General features: G+C 41.8%; 1 protein-coding gene across 1 annotated transcript in view; it reads left to right on the top strand.

The window, feature by feature from the left end:
* The window catches only part of LOC107755724 (neuropeptide FF receptor 2-like), a 22,064-nt gene extending 17,291 nt beyond the window's left edge, over positions 1 to 4,773 (top strand). Inside the window, exon 4 of the mRNA XM_016572607.1 lies at positions 3,933 to 4,773. Within this exon, the coding sequence (XP_016428093.1) occupies positions 3,933 to 4,773 (841 nt within the window). The remainder of the gene's footprint in view (positions 1 to 3,932) is intronic.
* The last annotated feature ends 12,980 nt before the right edge of the window (positions 4,774 to 17,753 follow it).

The raw sequence follows: 17,753 nt of genomic DNA, 5'->3' as shown, positions 1-17,753 counted from the left end.
TTTACAGCAATCTTAGTATAATAGGTAGTAGATTAGATATGTCAGCACGACGGCATGAGAAGGCCTTAGACTTTCTATCACATGATAAAACAGAAATAGAGAAGCGATATGAAGCTAGGGGAACTCCCGCCCAAAGAAAGGCAAGGTCCGACCACGGGCTGAAGGTCTGGTGGCAGGATGGGGTGACTGAGACCCGGTGAGTGCCGCATTGCCATGCCAATCTCTGGACTCGGTCGTGAAGCCAACGCTGAAGCGGTCTCATATGAAGCAATCCGAGCGGCGTGACAATGGCAGTGGATGCCATATGCCCCAGGAGCCTCTGAAACTGTTTCAGTGGAACCGTCTTCCTGAGCTGGAACGACTCCAGGCAGTTCAGCATCGACTGGGCACACTCTACTGAGAGACGTGCTGTCAGGTTGACCGAGTCCAGCTCTTTTCCCAGTTGACCTGAAGCCCTAACCGGCTGAGGTGGCTGAGCACCAAGTCCCTGTGTTCGCACAACTGGGCTCGAGACTGGGCTAGTATGAGCCAGTCGTCGGGGTAGTTGAGAATGCGAATGCCTCTTTCCCTCAACGGGATGAGGGCTGCCTCCACGACCTTGGTGAAGACACAAGGCGACAGGGATAGCCCAAAGGGGAGGACCTTGTACTGAAATGCCCGTCCCTCGAATGCAAAGAATCGAGACATGAAAGTACGTGTCATTCAGGTCTATCGTTGCAAACCAATCGTGAGGACTAATGCATTGGAAAATGTGTTCCTGCGTTAACATCTTGAATGGGAGCTTGTGTTCAAGATGCACATTTCCAGATTGGCCGCAACCCACTGCCTTACTTGGGTACAAAGAAGTACGGTCTGTAAAACAGTGTCTTCAACATCGGCTGGAAGGGCCGTCTGTATTGCGTCCTCCGCCAGTAGGACTACAATATCTGCCCACAGGCCAAGAGCTAAAGCCTGGGGAGACGCCGGGCGAATTGAATCGCATAGCCGAATTTGATGGTCCAAACAAGCCAGCAAGGCGGCCTAAGAAGCACTAGTCAGGCCTCCAGAGACTGTAAGCAGGGTCAAAGGGACCACAGACGTACCCGCAGTGAGGCAGCGTGGTGGAGCACAGAGACCCGACCCGAAAGGCACAGCATCCTGGAGTAGCGTCTGAGTGTGCGGTGCAACACTTACCTGACTCCCCGGTTGGGCAGGGGGCGTGTGAGAAGGCATAGCATCCTCGAACCGGGCCCTGCTGCCTGCTGGTAAAAGAAGAGGGGGATGAGAGTGGCAAGGCATAGCGTCACACATTGCCATCCATGTCCTCTTGCAACTCAGAGATAGAGGAAACTGCTCCTTACTGCACTGGCCATAAAGCCAGTGGTGGAACAGAAATTCAACTTAAAGGTTCTCTACCCGGCCCTCCTCTGGGGGAAGAGCAGCTCCCTTCGTCTCTGGGTCACCCATCTCAGGAGTGGTTTTGCCCATTGTTTGGAGGATTTAACGGTGGCTGAAATGGGTGGCGTCGTCTCTGTGGGGGGCTCGATATCACGGTTGAGCTGGCTGTGCCGGAGCGTTTTTTAAATTTTGCCGCAGAGGACAGACGTCCTTGGTGACGAGCAGACTGAGGGGCAGCCCATAATGATCTGGTAGCACAGTGGGGCATGCTCTTGAGAGCCTCAGCCTGCTTCTGGACTGCGAAGAACTGCTGGGCACAGTCCTCAACAGTGTCACCAAAAAGGCCACCTTGTGAGATGGGAGAATCAAGTAAGCACACTTTGGTGACAACTCGCACCTCTGCAAGGTTTAGCCAAGGGGGCTTCTGGACCAGCCAAGTGGACATCGTCTGGCCGAGGGCCTGCGCTGTGACTTTCATCATGGTCAGTCATAGTGCACAGTTCCTGCATCAACCCCAGCTCAGAACTACCCTTGTGCATTTTGAGTGCTTTGGAGTGGTAAATTGCAGGGTGGCTATCGCATGCAGGGCAGAGACGGCCTGTCCAGCAGCACTGCAAGCCTTAGCAACCAGAGCTGCTGTTATCTTACAGGTGCTGGACGGGACCTGCGGACAACACCACCAGGTTGCAAAACTTTGCAGGCATTAAAAAAGTACTAATTTGCCTCCATGCTGCCAAAGCTTCTCATGCACCTCTGGAAAGAAAGGCGCGGGGACAGGGCAAGGCGATTGCCGCGTCGCACTGTGCCCCCAGAAACCAATCTACCAGCCGCGATCACTCAGAACGAGTCAGAGTGCACAGCAGCTGGAGCAAGCATGGCTGCCAACTCTGAATCTAATCAGCAGAAGCAAGCACCACATAAGCGGGAAACTCCACGTCATCTTCATATCCAGAGCATAATAGCCCTCTCTTCAATGCAGCAATCGACATCTGAACCTCATCTAGAGCGGCAAGCGATGCGATGGGTTGCTGTGATCACAGAGATTTTGCCGGAGGAAGGCTCTCGCAGTGATCCTCGGTCTTTAAAGGTGTCACGCAGACCTGCGGCTGTGCTTTTACACACAACAGCAGCTGGGCAAGAGGAAAGGGGACTCAGCCTTTACAGAAAAGGAGAGTTGCGACCGGCGTGTCGACGTGGTCATGTTCCATGCGAACATAAACCACCCACGATCGCAGTCTCAGCATGCTTAAGCCCAGGCATGCGAGACAGCGATTGTGGCTGTCAGATGAGGACAGGAACGACCGCATCCAGAAATGCACGGACAGAGAGGCGTCTTCAAAAAGACGCTCGCCGTCCGCTAGATCTTTTATAGAAAAAGCTATTTTAGTGCTGAAGCACACAGGGGAACGGTCGCTGTACGGCGTGCAGGACTGTTTGATAAGCCTGCAGCGTGCACAATGCAGAGAAAAGCTCTTTCAGTAGTGACCACCACTGACACGCCGTCACACCATCACTCTCTAGAGAGCTTTCACCTGGTTCGTTGCTTACACATTCGAACGATGATTGCAGAGCAGAATCATGAGAAGCGCTTGGCTCCTAAGCGAAAAGCTGAATGTGCAACTGCACTCGCTCTCCTTTAGCCACGCTGCGGGGCGGGGTGTGCGATGCTTGTTAACACTCAAAGGTGATTGGGCTCTCGGGCGAGATCCCAATTCATCAGTCACTGCTGACGTAACGTCGAACGTGACTGACTGAAAGGGAACAATTGTACTTGAGGACTTTTAAGAGTACTGATTTGGCTGATTACCCTTCATTTGAGCTTAACGGAAAAGGCTGGTTAAAGGTGTGGGGGTTTTTTGTATTGAAGCTTGTTTCCAGAAAAAAGGGTAATTGCACATTTTAATGTCACAATTATGTCTTTATTTCTTGCAATTCTGAGTTTACATCTCACTTTTTCCTCTTAATTGTGAATTTGTATCGTTTTTAAGGAGCACCTCATTTCATGGACAAAAGGATTTGTCTTGATCACAAATAAGGTCAGAAATGCAAGAAAAGAAGGTCAGAATTGTGAGATAAGTCACAATTCCCTTTTTTTTTTAAAATTCTGTGACAGAAACTGGCTTTTATAATTGTGCCTAATAGTGAGGCTGATAAAACTATAAATGGGTTATTGTAGCTAATCATGCTAACAATGCATAGAAAAACAAACATTCTGGGCTCTAGAAACCTTTTTCAGATCAAAATTATTCAGAAATTACTATTAACTGAGACACTGAGTTTAGAGAACAGGGAATGAGAGCAAACATCTTTTGAAATACTGTCACCTTGTTCATCCCCAAATGTACTGAAGAGAAGAAACACTGAAAAAGCCTCAATCAGTAGTGCTCAGTATGACTGCATAATAAAATAAACCAATGTGAGGAACTAATACACTCTTTTTAAAAACACTTCAAAATCACTACAAAGGCACCTCATGTTATTTGTTTCCTATCTGACACAGCTGTTTCTCCAAAGAGCTGTTAAATGTTTAACGTGTTGCCGGTTGTCTTTTGCAGATTCAGATGTATCGTATATCCCTTCAAGCAAAAACTGACAATATCAACAGCCACGCTTATCATTGTGATAATCTGGGTTTTGGCAGTGTCCATCATGTGCCCCTCTGGCGTCATGCTTAAGGTGACTAAAGAACAAAGTGTCCGTGTGTTCCTGGGAGATGGCAACCGAACAAGCCCTTTCTACTGGTGCAGGGAAAACTGGCCTAACCAGGAGATGAGGAAGATCTACACCACCATCCTGTTTGCCAACATTTACCTGGCTCCTCTGTCCCTCATAGTGATCATGTATGCAAGGATCGGCATCACTCTGTTCAAAACGGCCATGCCGGCAGGCGCCAAACCGGGCCACGATAACCGTCACTCCGTGTCGAAGAAAAAACAAAGAGTGATCAAAATGCTCCTCATCGTGGCCTTGCTCTTCATCTTGTCCTGGTTGCCTCTGTGGACGCTGATGATGCTAACAGACTATGTTAAACTTACTGAACATCAGTACAAGCTTATTAACATCTACATTTACCCTTTTGCCCACTGGTTAGCCTTTTTCAACAGCAGCGTCAACCCGATAATCTACGGGTTCTTCAATGAGAACTTCCGCCGTGGATTTCAGGCCGTGTTTAAGTTCGGCCTGTGTCCTGTCGGCGGTCAGCATCGGACCTATTCTCACAGGGTGCAGGGCAATTCTGTGCAACCGGTGAACCCGCAACCCTCCACAGAGCCCATCTCTCTTAACAGCCTGGAGAACAACAGCTCGAGGAGGATGAACCACGTCAACGAGCAAGACTTAGTGATGGAAGATCTAGAGAAAGTGTCTGAATGCAGCGTGGAAGGAGCTTCTCTTTAAGGCGCTTAGTAGAGAGGAATACTGTAGAATGACAACAAGCTCATTACATCTCAAATGACAGACTATTGCTTACTTACATTTTTTAAATGACATTGTTAACATTATACAGTTGTGTATAAAATGGATTTTATTTATTTTGAATAGTCATTTGCTGCTAACATGAATGTACTTACTGATGTTGTCAGTAAGATTGGGCACATCTGGCAGTTTATCAACTGTAGTCTTGTAAACTTTACAATCAAATTCAGTAAAAAAAACCTGTAACATTATTGTAAAATTATGTATATACACAAAATCATTAGGTGCATTCACTACTGTATAGTGATGTAAAGATCTGGGGTTTTGCAGTACATCATTTAATTTATTGATTTATTTTTATATGCGCATGAAAGTATCAGAACTGCCATAATCCAGAATCATTCATTGTTTCTGGATTACAATGTGTGATTTTAGGCACAGTACTTACATATTAATACTAAAATTAAACCTTCATACCTCTTCTGTGATATGATCCCTTGAAACGCTGGAATAAGAAAGTAATAATCATAGTAAGTCACACTTGCCTTTCTGCCCTGACTGACAGTTGTATGGGCAACAAGAATATTTGAAGCACACGAGTCTGGATGTAGCACTGTGATTCACTTGCCTAAAGCTTATGTGATCTTCAAGCATGCTTTCTCAAGTTTGTTTGTGCCAAAACCATCTATTACCTTTTTTACCCTCTCTTTTTGCATGTTAAATAACTTATGAGAATTCTCTTCTGCTCACCAAGCCTGCATTTATTTGATCTAAAATACAGCAAAAGCAGTAATATTGTGAAATATTTGTACTATTTTAAAATAACTGCTTTCTATTTCAATATATGTGACCCTGTCTTTGAAATCCAGGCTAAAGTCTCAAAATCTAATTATGAGATAACAAGCATCAGAGTTTGATTTCAACCATTAATTTCACTATGATTTCAATCTTTGACATGGCCTTACTCAGTCAATATTAAAGATATAAAGGTTATATTTTCACAGAATGTTCTACATCTGTATGAAGGATGATTTTATGTAGAACACAGTAAATCACAAAAAAAATTACTTTAGCTGGGTTTTCACAGGCAGGGTCACATATTTTAAAATGTAATTTATTCCTGTGATCAAAGCTACATTTTCAACATCATTACTCCAGTCCTCAGTGTCGCATGATCCTTCAGAAATCATTATAACATGCTGATTTGCTGTTCATGAAACATTTATTATTATTATTATTATTATTATTATTATTATTATTATCAATATTTAAAACAGTTGAGTACAGGATTCTTTGATGAATAGAAAGATCCAAAGATCAGCATAAATATATTTATTTATAATATAAAATATAAGAATATAAATATATAAATGTATATGCATGTAAATATTTTCAAAATATATACTGTATGTGTGTGTATTTATACATAATAAATACACACAGTACACACACATATATTATGTAAACAAAAACTTATTTTGAATGCGATTAATCACGATTAATCGTTTGACAGCACTAATTTTAAAATATGTTCAAATAGGAAACAGTTATTTTAAATAGTATTTTAAATTTGGATCAAATAAATGCAGGCTTGGTGAGCAGAAGATACTTTAAAAAATTTGACTGGTAATGTATACTGTATATATATATTTTGAAATATTTTTACGATTTAAAATAACTTTTCTATTTGAACATATTTTAAAATTAGTGCTGTCAAACGATTAATTGCGATAGGTGTGTGTGTGTGTGTGTGTGTGTGTGCGTGCATGTTTATGTGGTTTATGAGGACACAAATTTGTATAATGACATGGGTATGACATAGGTATTACAATGAGAATGTGATTTATGAGGACATTTTCAGTGTCCCCATAATTCAAGAGGCTTATAAATCATTCAGAATGAGTTTTTTTGAAAATCTAAAAATGCACAAAGTTTCCTGTGAGGGGTAGGTTTATGTGTAGGGTTGGGGTAGGGCGATAGAAAATACGGTTTGTACAGTATAAAAACCATAGCACCTATGGAGAGTCCCCATAAACCATAAAAACCAACATGTGCCAGCGTTTATTTCAGTTTATGTTTTTTTTTAGTTTCACCCTGAATGAATGAATGTCCTACATTCACTGTGAATGTCAACAAAAGTCTTTTCTCTTCCTCAAATAGAGCAAGCTATTTCAATTTACCAGGCTATTTTGATCCAAATTGTGTGACAGGAGTTTGCTGGATTACTTGTTTGAACCATTGAAGATGTTCAAAAATACCAACATGCAGAGGATTTGTCCTCAAGTAATTCTAGCGTTTGTTGTCGACTGTAGATTAAATCTATCTGCAGACAGAGCTGTGTTTTTGTGATTATCATGGCAGATGGGAGATGAGTATGTTAATTCTGCCCTCTTCTCGACAGCATACACTACATAAACCAATGCAATCTCAAAATGATTAAGGCAGCAGCACCAGTGACACCACTGTAAAGTGAGATCGGAAATTAGCCAAGAGAATCTGTTAGAAACAGACAGAAGACGTTAAGAAAAAAAAAAAGCCTGTGATTACAAGGTGACTCTGACTTTATGGACTCTCCAGATGTATCACTTGTTAATGCAGGATTTGCCAAGGACACATTTCTTGAAGAAACATTTCATTTTAAATCTCTCTGTTTACTGAACATAAAGCAGAGTACTTCCTGTGGAATTGTTCATTTCTGTATTTCAAATAATGTATTGGCTAAAGCAATGCTGTAAACGTTGTGAATCTTGTTATATTAATGTTGGCTACATGCTAATAGTGAGTACACTTGTTTCAAATGTGATTGTGACTGACTCATTTTGATTTTATAAACACCTTGCAACAAAGAATAAAGCAATCAGTGTTCAGGGTTAACTTTTTCTTTTCAAACTGACTGGATATGGATTAAAAATGGTCTGTCCTTCAGAGTGCTGTTTATGTTGTGAAGATACCATCATGCTTGGGTGTAGATTAATAAATCAGTGTAACTCAATTGCTTTTTAAATTTTATTATTATTATTATTATTTTCATATTATTTTACATCATTGCACCAGACACAGCTTTAAAGGTCCCTTATTGGTGCATCATGTAAAAATACTGGAATGTCTTTAATGCTTTTTGGGTTGGAGTTGATGGCGCACCACCTCAGACATCACTGATTCTGTCACCGTTTCCTTTTCCTGAATGGAAAGCTATTCATTCTTTATAGGTGCAAGATACCTGCCACAAGCCTCCAGATTTTGTATGTCTTGAAGTATACAGTGTTACAATGAAAAGCGAAATTTGTCTGATCAAACTGCCATGTGATTCATCACGGATCTATTCACACTGAACTTTCTGCTTTCTTTTCTTCTGTATCCAATGAGGAAGCAGAGATCTGTTTTGGTAATGTAATCAGGCATTGCCTGGCCCCGGGCCTGGCTCCAGCAGTGCCTCTGACATTGCTGGAAATAGGACAATTCTGGCAATGATTCAAACTTCTGTGCTTTCAGTCCTCGATGAATGCATAGTACTGGTGAAAATCTAGTGACGTGCATGAGTATGATGTTCCAAGTAGCGAGATGAAAACTGTCACAAAGAGTAAAATCGCAAAGTATGAAGATGGGGTTGGTTTATTCAGGTCAACGCTGGGGAACTTGAGAAATGACTCATCATACTAACTATTTTAATGTGATGTGTTAGTGATGTAGATGTGAAGTGGTCGCAACTCGCATCGAGTGCCACTGAGGCAAGACATTTGTCGCGATCTGGTCACCGACCTTAACGACATGTGTAAACATTTTCATCATGTGCTGGACGATAGTAAAACATGTTGGCCGAAATGATGGTGCTGTTGAAACAGACATCAGTCATACAGACATGTTATTGTGGCAAAGTTTTAAAGCTGAGGAAAGTGAATAGATCAAAATGAGTGTACTTATATTGTTATGTTTGTTTCCGGTGATCATTGTCATTTGTCAGAGTCCAAGGCTTGTGAGTTTCAGAATGATGTAATAAAAATATCATGTGCTCAGGGTAATAAATCAATATGAAAGGGCTTGAATACAAGTCTATTCTTCATTTTGCCTCTGTGTGTTGAGCATCATTGATGTGATGCTCTTTTTTTGTCCGGATCTATTCATTTCTTCTGTTAAAACATTAAAAATGCCGTTCATACGTACAATGATTTGAATACACCTCTTCTATCATGAGCATGTTTTTCATTCTGAATTCAAATTCTGAATTTTGGGGGCTTGAAGTAAAAAATGTCAAGGTGATACAACTGTTCTAAAACCATAATGGAGAAAAAAGTCTTATTAAAAGCATGGGATTTTTAATAGAAAGATGTGGACAAGAAGTTTTTTTGGCTCAATCTTTTATTTCACTGCCTACAAAAAGCAGTGTCTTTCATTTCTCAGCTTTTCTCATCCAAATCAATCATTTGGTGAGAACAACATGCAGAAACATGCAAGAAAGAAAAAAAGGAATGAAAGAGAGGATCAACAAGTCAGTCAGAAAATTTGACTTTTTCAAGACGAGGCAAGGTTAGTTGTCACGTCTAGTGATACATCCATCCTTCCATCCTTCAATATGCTTGTTCTATGTAACTGACTGTGACTGACGGGGATGCTGGCATGTCATGTGGTGTGAATTTTCAAAAAATATTTTCATTTATAAATTAATAATTTAATATTTTGAAAATGTTTTAATACACATATATTTAAAAAAATTATAATAATAATGATTCATGTATTCACATGCATTCAAGGTGTTAGGAAAACATGTTATTATTATTTATACTCACGCTGTGATCAGCAGCAGCTGGATGCAATAATCGCATGCCAATGTGCATTGGCTCGTTTAGTTTACACTCGAAGTAGATTGGTCCCTCTAAGCGAGATCCCAATTTCGTCGGTCCTCCGACGTGACGTCTCCGTTCCCTCCTTCAGGGAACGAGGGTTACATACGTAACCGAGACGTTTTGTTGTCACTGTACAAAAACTGTAGAGTCAGAAATCACAGTCACTCTAAAGTGATCACAAAAGAATAAAAGAGACTCATTGTAAAGTGGTAAAGTGATGTTACGTGACCAGCATTTATGTCAAATTCCACTGTGGTTTTTTTTGTTTTTTGTTTTTTTTTGTGCTCAATCACCTTTAAAATCCAGCAAATCCAGAAAATGTAAAAAAAAAAAAAAAAGTCAACCCACAGGAGCAATAAATACAAAACTATCCAACTCTGAGCTTTTGTGTATTAAAAAAATTATAATAATAATGATTCATGTATTCACATGCATTCAAGGTGTTAGGAAAACATGTTATTATTATTCCTTTGACGTTTTCTTTGACCACATGACATTAAGTCCGTTTTCTTGAAATATGGTAAAAATGCTTTATGAAACCAGTATGAATTAAAAGAGTACACTTCTAAAACCAGATTTTAAGATATTTTTCCTTTTCTTTATCTCAAACACTTATTTTTGTCATTGACCCTTGTAAAAAGATTATGCGTATTAAAGGAGTTAAATTGAATAAGCAAACATTTACAAATCTGGCTGCAGTTCCCTTTCAGTCGGTCACTCTCGGCATATGGTAAAAGAGTACTATGTGCAGTCATGACCATGAAATTTTGTTGAAAATAGTGATAGTGTGCACATTCCCAGCAAATCCAGAAAAAGTAAAAAAAAAAAAAAAAAGTCAACCCACAGGAGCAATAAATACAAAACTATCCAACTCTGAGCTTTTGTGTATCGAATGCTGTATTTCAAATCTATACTATCTCATACACTTCCAAGAATGCAGAGAGACTCCAGAATGACTAAAATCGAACAAAACTCATGTTTTCATTAAGTATTTTTCATTCATTCAGAACTTGTTGTAGTTTTTCTTCTAAACAACAATCTGAATATGTTTTGAGCACATGAAGCCTGAAGCGTGCACTATATTTTACCTCTGAAATTCCCTTTCCATAGTCTAAATCCAGCATGAACGGGGCTTATCTCCTGCTTTTGTCCCAATTGGTTGCAGAGTCTCAAAGCCTGTTAAGCTTCTGGACGTGGTCATTTAGACAACAAAGAAACCACCACTCTGAAATCTTGGACTTGGACTGTTTGTTCTGCCGAATAGCTGCAGGAGTGAGTGGCCGTGACATCAATCAAACATTTCCTCTGCAGGCTGCTCCATTGATCTCTCATGGGAACATTAAAACCTTGTCAGAGTAATTGGTTGTGGAATTAAAAGACAGAATAATTTAGTGCCTAACAAATCTAATTCTCACTTGTATGCACAAAATAGTAAAAACAGGAGTAACGAAACATTGTCTTTCTCCGAAGGCCTTTAATTGAAGCATGAGGAATAATAAGTTTCATGACCATGAGCATAGTTATTGTTCAGTTCTGGAAAGAAATCTGATTCCTCTTTTCTACCATCTCATCTAAAGCCTAGAGCTTCACTTAGGGGACTAAATCAGGCACAAGTTAAAAGAACAGTTCACCCAAAAATGAAAATTCTGCCATAATTTACTCTCCTTGATGTCCTCTCAAACCTTAATGATCTTCTTTATCTCATGAAAAAAGGTTATTTATATCAGTATATACAGTAGGAGATGTTTTTTTTTCCATACAATGAAAGTGAATGGTGACCACGGCTGCCAGGAAAAAAACAAATAAATAACTTTTCGGTCAGTTTTCCACACAAAGCTACTGAATCATACGGCTTGAGATAAACTGCACAAGTTTAGACTATTTTTCTGACACTTTTGTGCTTCTTTTCTGTCTGTTTTTGGAGCTTGATAGACCCTAGTTCCCATCCATTTTCATTTCAATTTATCTGTGTAGCTTACAATACACATTGTACACACGGCAAAACAGCCAAAGGCAACTGTGGCAGAGAAGAACTCTGTAGGAGGTTTAAGTAGACGAGGAAGAGACCTTGGGAGGAAGCAAGACTCATCTGTGGAAGCTCTCCTCCTCAGGCTGATACTAGACCTGTTAACTGAAATCATTTTAAGAACACTGACAGATAATTCCATATTTCCCTTAATTTAGGCAACCAAAAAAAAAAGTTTTTTCCCTTAAACAACAACAAAAAATTCTATTAATAAAGGATTAAAAACTGCAGGTAAGACTGAATGAAACATGAAAATTTAAAGTAGAAAAATTGAAATAGTATTTTCTTGTAAAACGTACTGTAATAATCTTCATTTACAAAATTAAGCTTTTTTCCAAAAAAAAAAAAAAAAAAAAGGTTTAAGCATGCAGAAACATTGATTTGAACAGATGTAATTCAACCATACAATAGTGCACATTTTATAAATGTGTATGTGTTCAGTGGATACAGTTTTAGAACAACATGAAGGTGGGAACATGATTCATTTCTGAGTGAACTATTCCTTTAAATAAAACCACTAAATAACATTTTTTTCATGTCATTATCTCTTTGCGACATTGCAAACATTTGCCTTTATTTTTACATGTATCTAGGTAACATAAAGGCTTATGCATCAAACGCACTATAAATTGGAGAACTGAAATTCTCCCCAAGTAATGTTTGAATAAACATTAGAAGTTCATTATATGATTCAGAGTAAATTAATGATCGTGGTTTATCAGAGGAGCTTGCATAATATAAAGAGCAGAGGAGGAGGTCAAGTTCTCTTCTATCATCCAACACACCTGTAACTAAATTTATGGCACTAGATACTGCTCAATGCACTCGGGTTTTAACATTGCTCTACTGCATTTAAATTAAATGTGTGGATTGTGGATTGGTTAAACGCTATCACAAGAACAAAAATTTAAGGTTTCACCCATATACGTGTTTTTTTTAAATTATATAATAAAAACTACTACTAAAACTAATATTGCAAAACATCTTAGACTTAAAGGGATAGTTATATTCTGTTGTAGTTCTAATTATTTTACACACACAAAAATAAGCTATTTTGAAAATGTCTAGATCTGTGGGGTATTTTGAGCTGAAACTTCACAGACACATTCTGGGGACACCAGAGACTTATATTACATATTGTAAAAAGGGGCATAATATGTCTCCTTTAAAAGAAGATATTTTGAAAAGTTTATTTGCTCATTGATTGACGGCGTATACACAGTAAGTGTGTTGTTTTAGACCTTTGACTTTCACTGTATGGGCAGTTTCATAACAGTTCAAACATCCTAAAATATATATATTTTTGTTTTTTCCCCCAGGGAAATATTTCTTCCTAAAAGTAAAAATTCTTATAAACTCAAAATAAATGACCAAAAGTAGAAATATGTCTCTGAAGACAAATAATTGTGCTTATATAAAGCTAATCATGAATTCAAGGCATGAGAAACTGTGTATGGGCCAGTCCTTCTTCCATCAATTATAAATTACAGTCTGCCAGAGTTTCTCTTACAGGTGTCTGAAAAGCAATTATTTTACAGGAAGCTGCTGCTCCATGTTTAAAAACAAACAAGCAACTTTCGTTTTCCAATTCAGTGGTGTAGGTTCAAAAAAAAAAGTACATGGGTGATCTATAGAGGATTGCCAGTAAACTAGTTACCGGTCTAAGATGTGGCCTCACACTGAATTATTCAGTATACACTTCAAGGACAAACTTGTATTGAGTGATCTGTTTTTTTATGTTCTGACAGGTTGTTTACAATCTGTGAAAAGATCAAGTGCAAAGGCCAGTGTTTCAGAGTCTTGGAAACTTTGAGAACAATAGATCACATTGGCTGCAACTGACAAAACCTTTCCATTTTCTCATGAGGAAAGGGTTGAGAGAACTTCACACTAAGTTTATTAAACACTTAAAGGAGACTTATTATGCCCCTTTTTACAATAAGTAATATAAGTCTCAGGTGTCCCCAGAATGTGTCTGTGATTCCTCCCAATGTCACAGGTTTGCCTTGATGTTCTGCAAACACTTTTGCTTTTTTTATATTTATTAGCAGGACGGCGTATTCTTCTGCTATGGAAACAAAACCTTCCTCCATCTTTTGATGACTGGCTGCGAGATGTTTTGATCTTCATTAATTTTGAAAAAAAAAAATTGGTACACAATAAAAGGCAATATGTAGTTGGTCAATTTAATTATTATGATGTGTTTATGATTGTGGCTTTATTTTGATCAAAAGTGTATTGAGTACAAGTATGTGCACTGTATGTACATAATTTATATTTGTAATGTTTTGTTTGCTGATGTAAATGTGTACAATGTACATGGGTGATAATTTTTATTTATTTATTTGTTTCTAAACTCTGATTCAAAGTTTATTTTGTACATAATTGTATATTCTATAATTATGCATTTAATTAAATTATTATTATTATTATTTTTTGGTTTGTATAATTCAGGGTTGGTGGTAGTGTGGGAAAAAATGGTTCTATTCTCCTGTATCTTTATCCTTTTATCATTATAAAAGTAAAAAAAACCAGATAAAAAAAATACCCCACAGACCATTTATGATATTATTTTGAAAATGCCTAGTTTGAGTGGAAGCAGAAACATGCTGTTCCCTTTCGATACTTCACTCGTACTGTGTCGCTAGACGCTATGGGGAAAACTCCTTTTTCTCCGAGGGCTGAAGCATTTTTAAATCACGCAGTGTAAATGCACGGCCATTGGTTCGTGCAGTAAATAAAAAATGAACCTATGGCGATGAAGCTCTCCAGAGCCCGTCAGAGCCCGCCAGAATGGACTTCACTGCATGCTGACGACGGCGACTCAGAGTACATTTCCTGTCTGGGCAAGCCCCAGGCAGAAGCCACTCTGACTGAGATGGAATGTTCGCATTGCGTGAACATGAGTCTCGCCTTTTTGCACGCTCGGATCACTTTATTTTCAGAGAGCGACTCCGCCCCTCGCACCCTCTCGTTTTCTTCCTCCCAGGGACCTGTGAGAAAAAACAGGGTGGCAGAGGGACTCAGTGCTCGGCTTCAAGCGAGCTCACGCCGGCTCACTGTGTGCCTCGCCCTCGCCATGCAGAGATGACTCTCCTATCCTCTTTGAACACCCAGGCCAGCGTCCCTAAGCTGATGCGAGCGACTTGGTTTCGTTCGGTGGAATCGAGGACGAGCTGCTAGATGACAGCATGTCTCTAGCAGCATCAGACGCGGAGAAGATTTTGGGCTCTACCATCGACCCTGCCCCTTTGCCATCTGTGGATCCCAGCGATGCCAAAACAGGGATGAAAATTCAGTGTCCTCTCTAAGGCAGTTGAGGAGCTGGGACTGTAGTGGTCTACGCCGGAGGAGCCGTCTGGACGAATGGTTCCTGCCGGGGTGCCGTCAGGCCCCTCGTCAGCGAGCCTCGCCTTTTTTTCCGGAGGTCCATGACGAGCTCACAAAATCGTGGAGCGCTCCCTACTCGGCTCGCCTTCAGATGTCCACTTCATCTGTGCTTTCCTCAGTCAAGGAGCTGCGCAGTGCAACTGACCTGGCCCTGCGAGCAACAAAGGCAACAGCACAGGCCATCGGGAGGTCAATGGCAAGCTAAGTGCAGAGCATTTTACTGCTGCGCAGAAGTCGTCCCAGGCAATGCGGCACTTTTTGCCTAAGCGCTCTAACTCTGCAACCGCCACCAGTCGCCCCAGACCTGCACCAACTCAGCAGCCAGCGAACCCTGCGCCATCGCCCGCTCAGCCCACTCAGAAGCCTGAGCCTCCACAGCGCTCCCGCTCGGCCAGACGTTCCCCATTCCGGAAACACCCTGGACGCCGGCCCAAGCTGACGCTGGATCCTGCGTCTCAAGCGTAGTCCTGATCTACTGGACAGGAAGAGGAGGGGGCAAAGCCACCACCCAAATGGCCTCTGTTATGTCCCCAAGCACTCCGTTTGGTTCCGGGTGCCGGTGGCAGTATGTTTGTCACAAAAACTGTTGTGAATACTGGCCCCATTTTAAAAGCGCTCCCACACAAGCAACCGCTGGAAAAATAAAACACAAACATTTTAAAAAAGAGAGCAAATTTCCTCTTCCACTTTTCACGAGTGTCAAGTTCCCTCACGGCGACCCATCACCCGAACCAATCCAACCCCTCGTCACACGGGCCGAGGCCTGGCAGGCCATCTCCGGAGTGTCAGATTGGGTTTTGGGGATTATAAAATGAGGTTACTCACTTCAGTTTGCTTGAAGACCCCGGCGATTCAGTGGCATGGTTCCCACCTTAGTGCACAGCAAGGACGCTCACGTCCTGCGCTCCGAGGTGATGAATTTACTGACAAAAGGAGCTGTAGAGACGCTCTGCCAGCTCTGAGCGAGTCAGGCTTCTACAGCTGTTACTTCCTCGTCCCCAAAAAGGATGGAGGTCTCCGGCCCATCCTTGATCTCAGACACCTGAACCGCGCCCTCATGAAACGGCCGTTCAGGATGACTACTCTGAAACAGATCCTCTCACAAATACACCCAGGGGTCTGGTTCCTTTCTCTGGATCTGAAAGACGCTTACTTTCACATCCAGGTAGCCCCCCATCACAGACGGTTCTTGAGATTCGCCTTCGAGGAAGTGGCATATCAATACACGGTCCTGCCCTTCGGACTGTCCCTGGCTCCTCGCACTTTTACGAAGTGCATGGATGCTCTCTTCCCTCTGAGACAGATGGGAATCCGCATTCTGAATTACCTTGATGACTGGCTCATCTTGGCCCAGTCAGAGGCCGAGCTAATATCCCACAGATCCCTCCTCCTCAGTCATTTAGAGTGCCTAAGACTCAGGGTCAATTTTGCCAAGAGCTCACTGTCTCCCAGCCAACGAGCTTCATTCCTGGGAGCAGTTTTTGTCTCAGTCCACATGAGGACGATAGCCGTGCCAGAACGTGCACTGGCCATACAATAGCATGTGGCTTCTTTCAAAATTGGAGCCTCTGACCCTCTCAAAGCGTTTCAAAAGATGCTAGGCCTCATGGCCTCTGCATCACCGGTACTACAGCCGGGCCTGCTCCGCATGAGACCACCTCAGTACTGGCTGAAACCACAAATTCCACCCCATGCATGGCTTCACGGACGCCTTCGTGTCACGGCCTGCGTGACAGCTCTGGCCCCTTGGAAAGACCCACAGTGGTTCAAGCAGGGCGTGACCATGGGCATTATTTACAGAAGGAAAGTTGTCTCGACTGATGCATCCAACACAGGTTGGGGAGCTCTGTGCGAGGGCAGACCGGCCTTCGGCTCCTGGTTGGACACAGAAGGTCAGCCACACATCAACTGCCTCGAAATGACGGCAGTATGTTGAGCCCTTCAGACCTTCTTACCGGACCTGAAGGGACACCATGTGCTAGTCCGCTCAGACAGCATGACAGTGGTATCTTATATAAATCGCTAAGGTGTGCTCACCTCGAAACACCTTTTCGACATGGTAAAACGCCTCTTAGAAAGGGCACATCTCAACCTACGTTCATTGCAGACAGCACATTTGCCTGGCGTACTGAACCAATGAGCAACATCCCCTTAGAGGAGTGGATGCTCCACCCACAAACAGTTCAGAAAATCTGGGAGGTCTTTGGCAAGGCAGAGGTCGACCTCTTTGTCTCAAAAGACAACTCTCACTGTCCAATTTATTTTTCAAAGAGCAAGGATGTGTTGGTCCACGATTGGCCCAACCTCCTCCTGTATGCTTTTCCCCCGATCGTTCTGGTAATCAAGCGATTCAGGGAACACAGACACAGGCTCCTTCTAGTGGCCCCACTCTGGAGGAACCAGCTTTGGTTTTCGGAGCTGTCTGAGCAGCTGATAGCAGCCCCATGGCCCATTCCCCTGAGACAGGACCTTCTCTCTCTCGAACAGGACGATTTGGCACCCCCAGCCCGAGCTGTGGGCTCTGCACCTCTGGGCTCTCGACGGGAATCAGCAGATCTTCCCGAGAGTGTCCTGGATACTATATAACAGGCTAGAGCCCCATCTACGAGACGCCTCTATGCCCTTAAATGGTCGGTCTTCTCCGCCTGGTGCACAACCCGTGGTGAAGACTCAACATCCTGTGACATATTGGTGATATTGTCCTT

The sequence above is a fragment of the Sinocyclocheilus rhinocerous genome, unplaced genomic scaffold (assembly GCF_001515625.1).
Source record: "Sinocyclocheilus rhinocerous isolate Xijiao unplaced genomic scaffold, SAMN03320098_v1.1 scaffold171, whole genome shotgun sequence".
Taxonomy (NCBI): domain Eukaryota; kingdom Metazoa; phylum Chordata; class Actinopteri; order Cypriniformes; family Cyprinidae; genus Sinocyclocheilus; species Sinocyclocheilus rhinocerous.
Note: the sequence above shows the minus strand (reverse complement) of the source record. Positions and strands in the feature narration are given on the sequence as shown.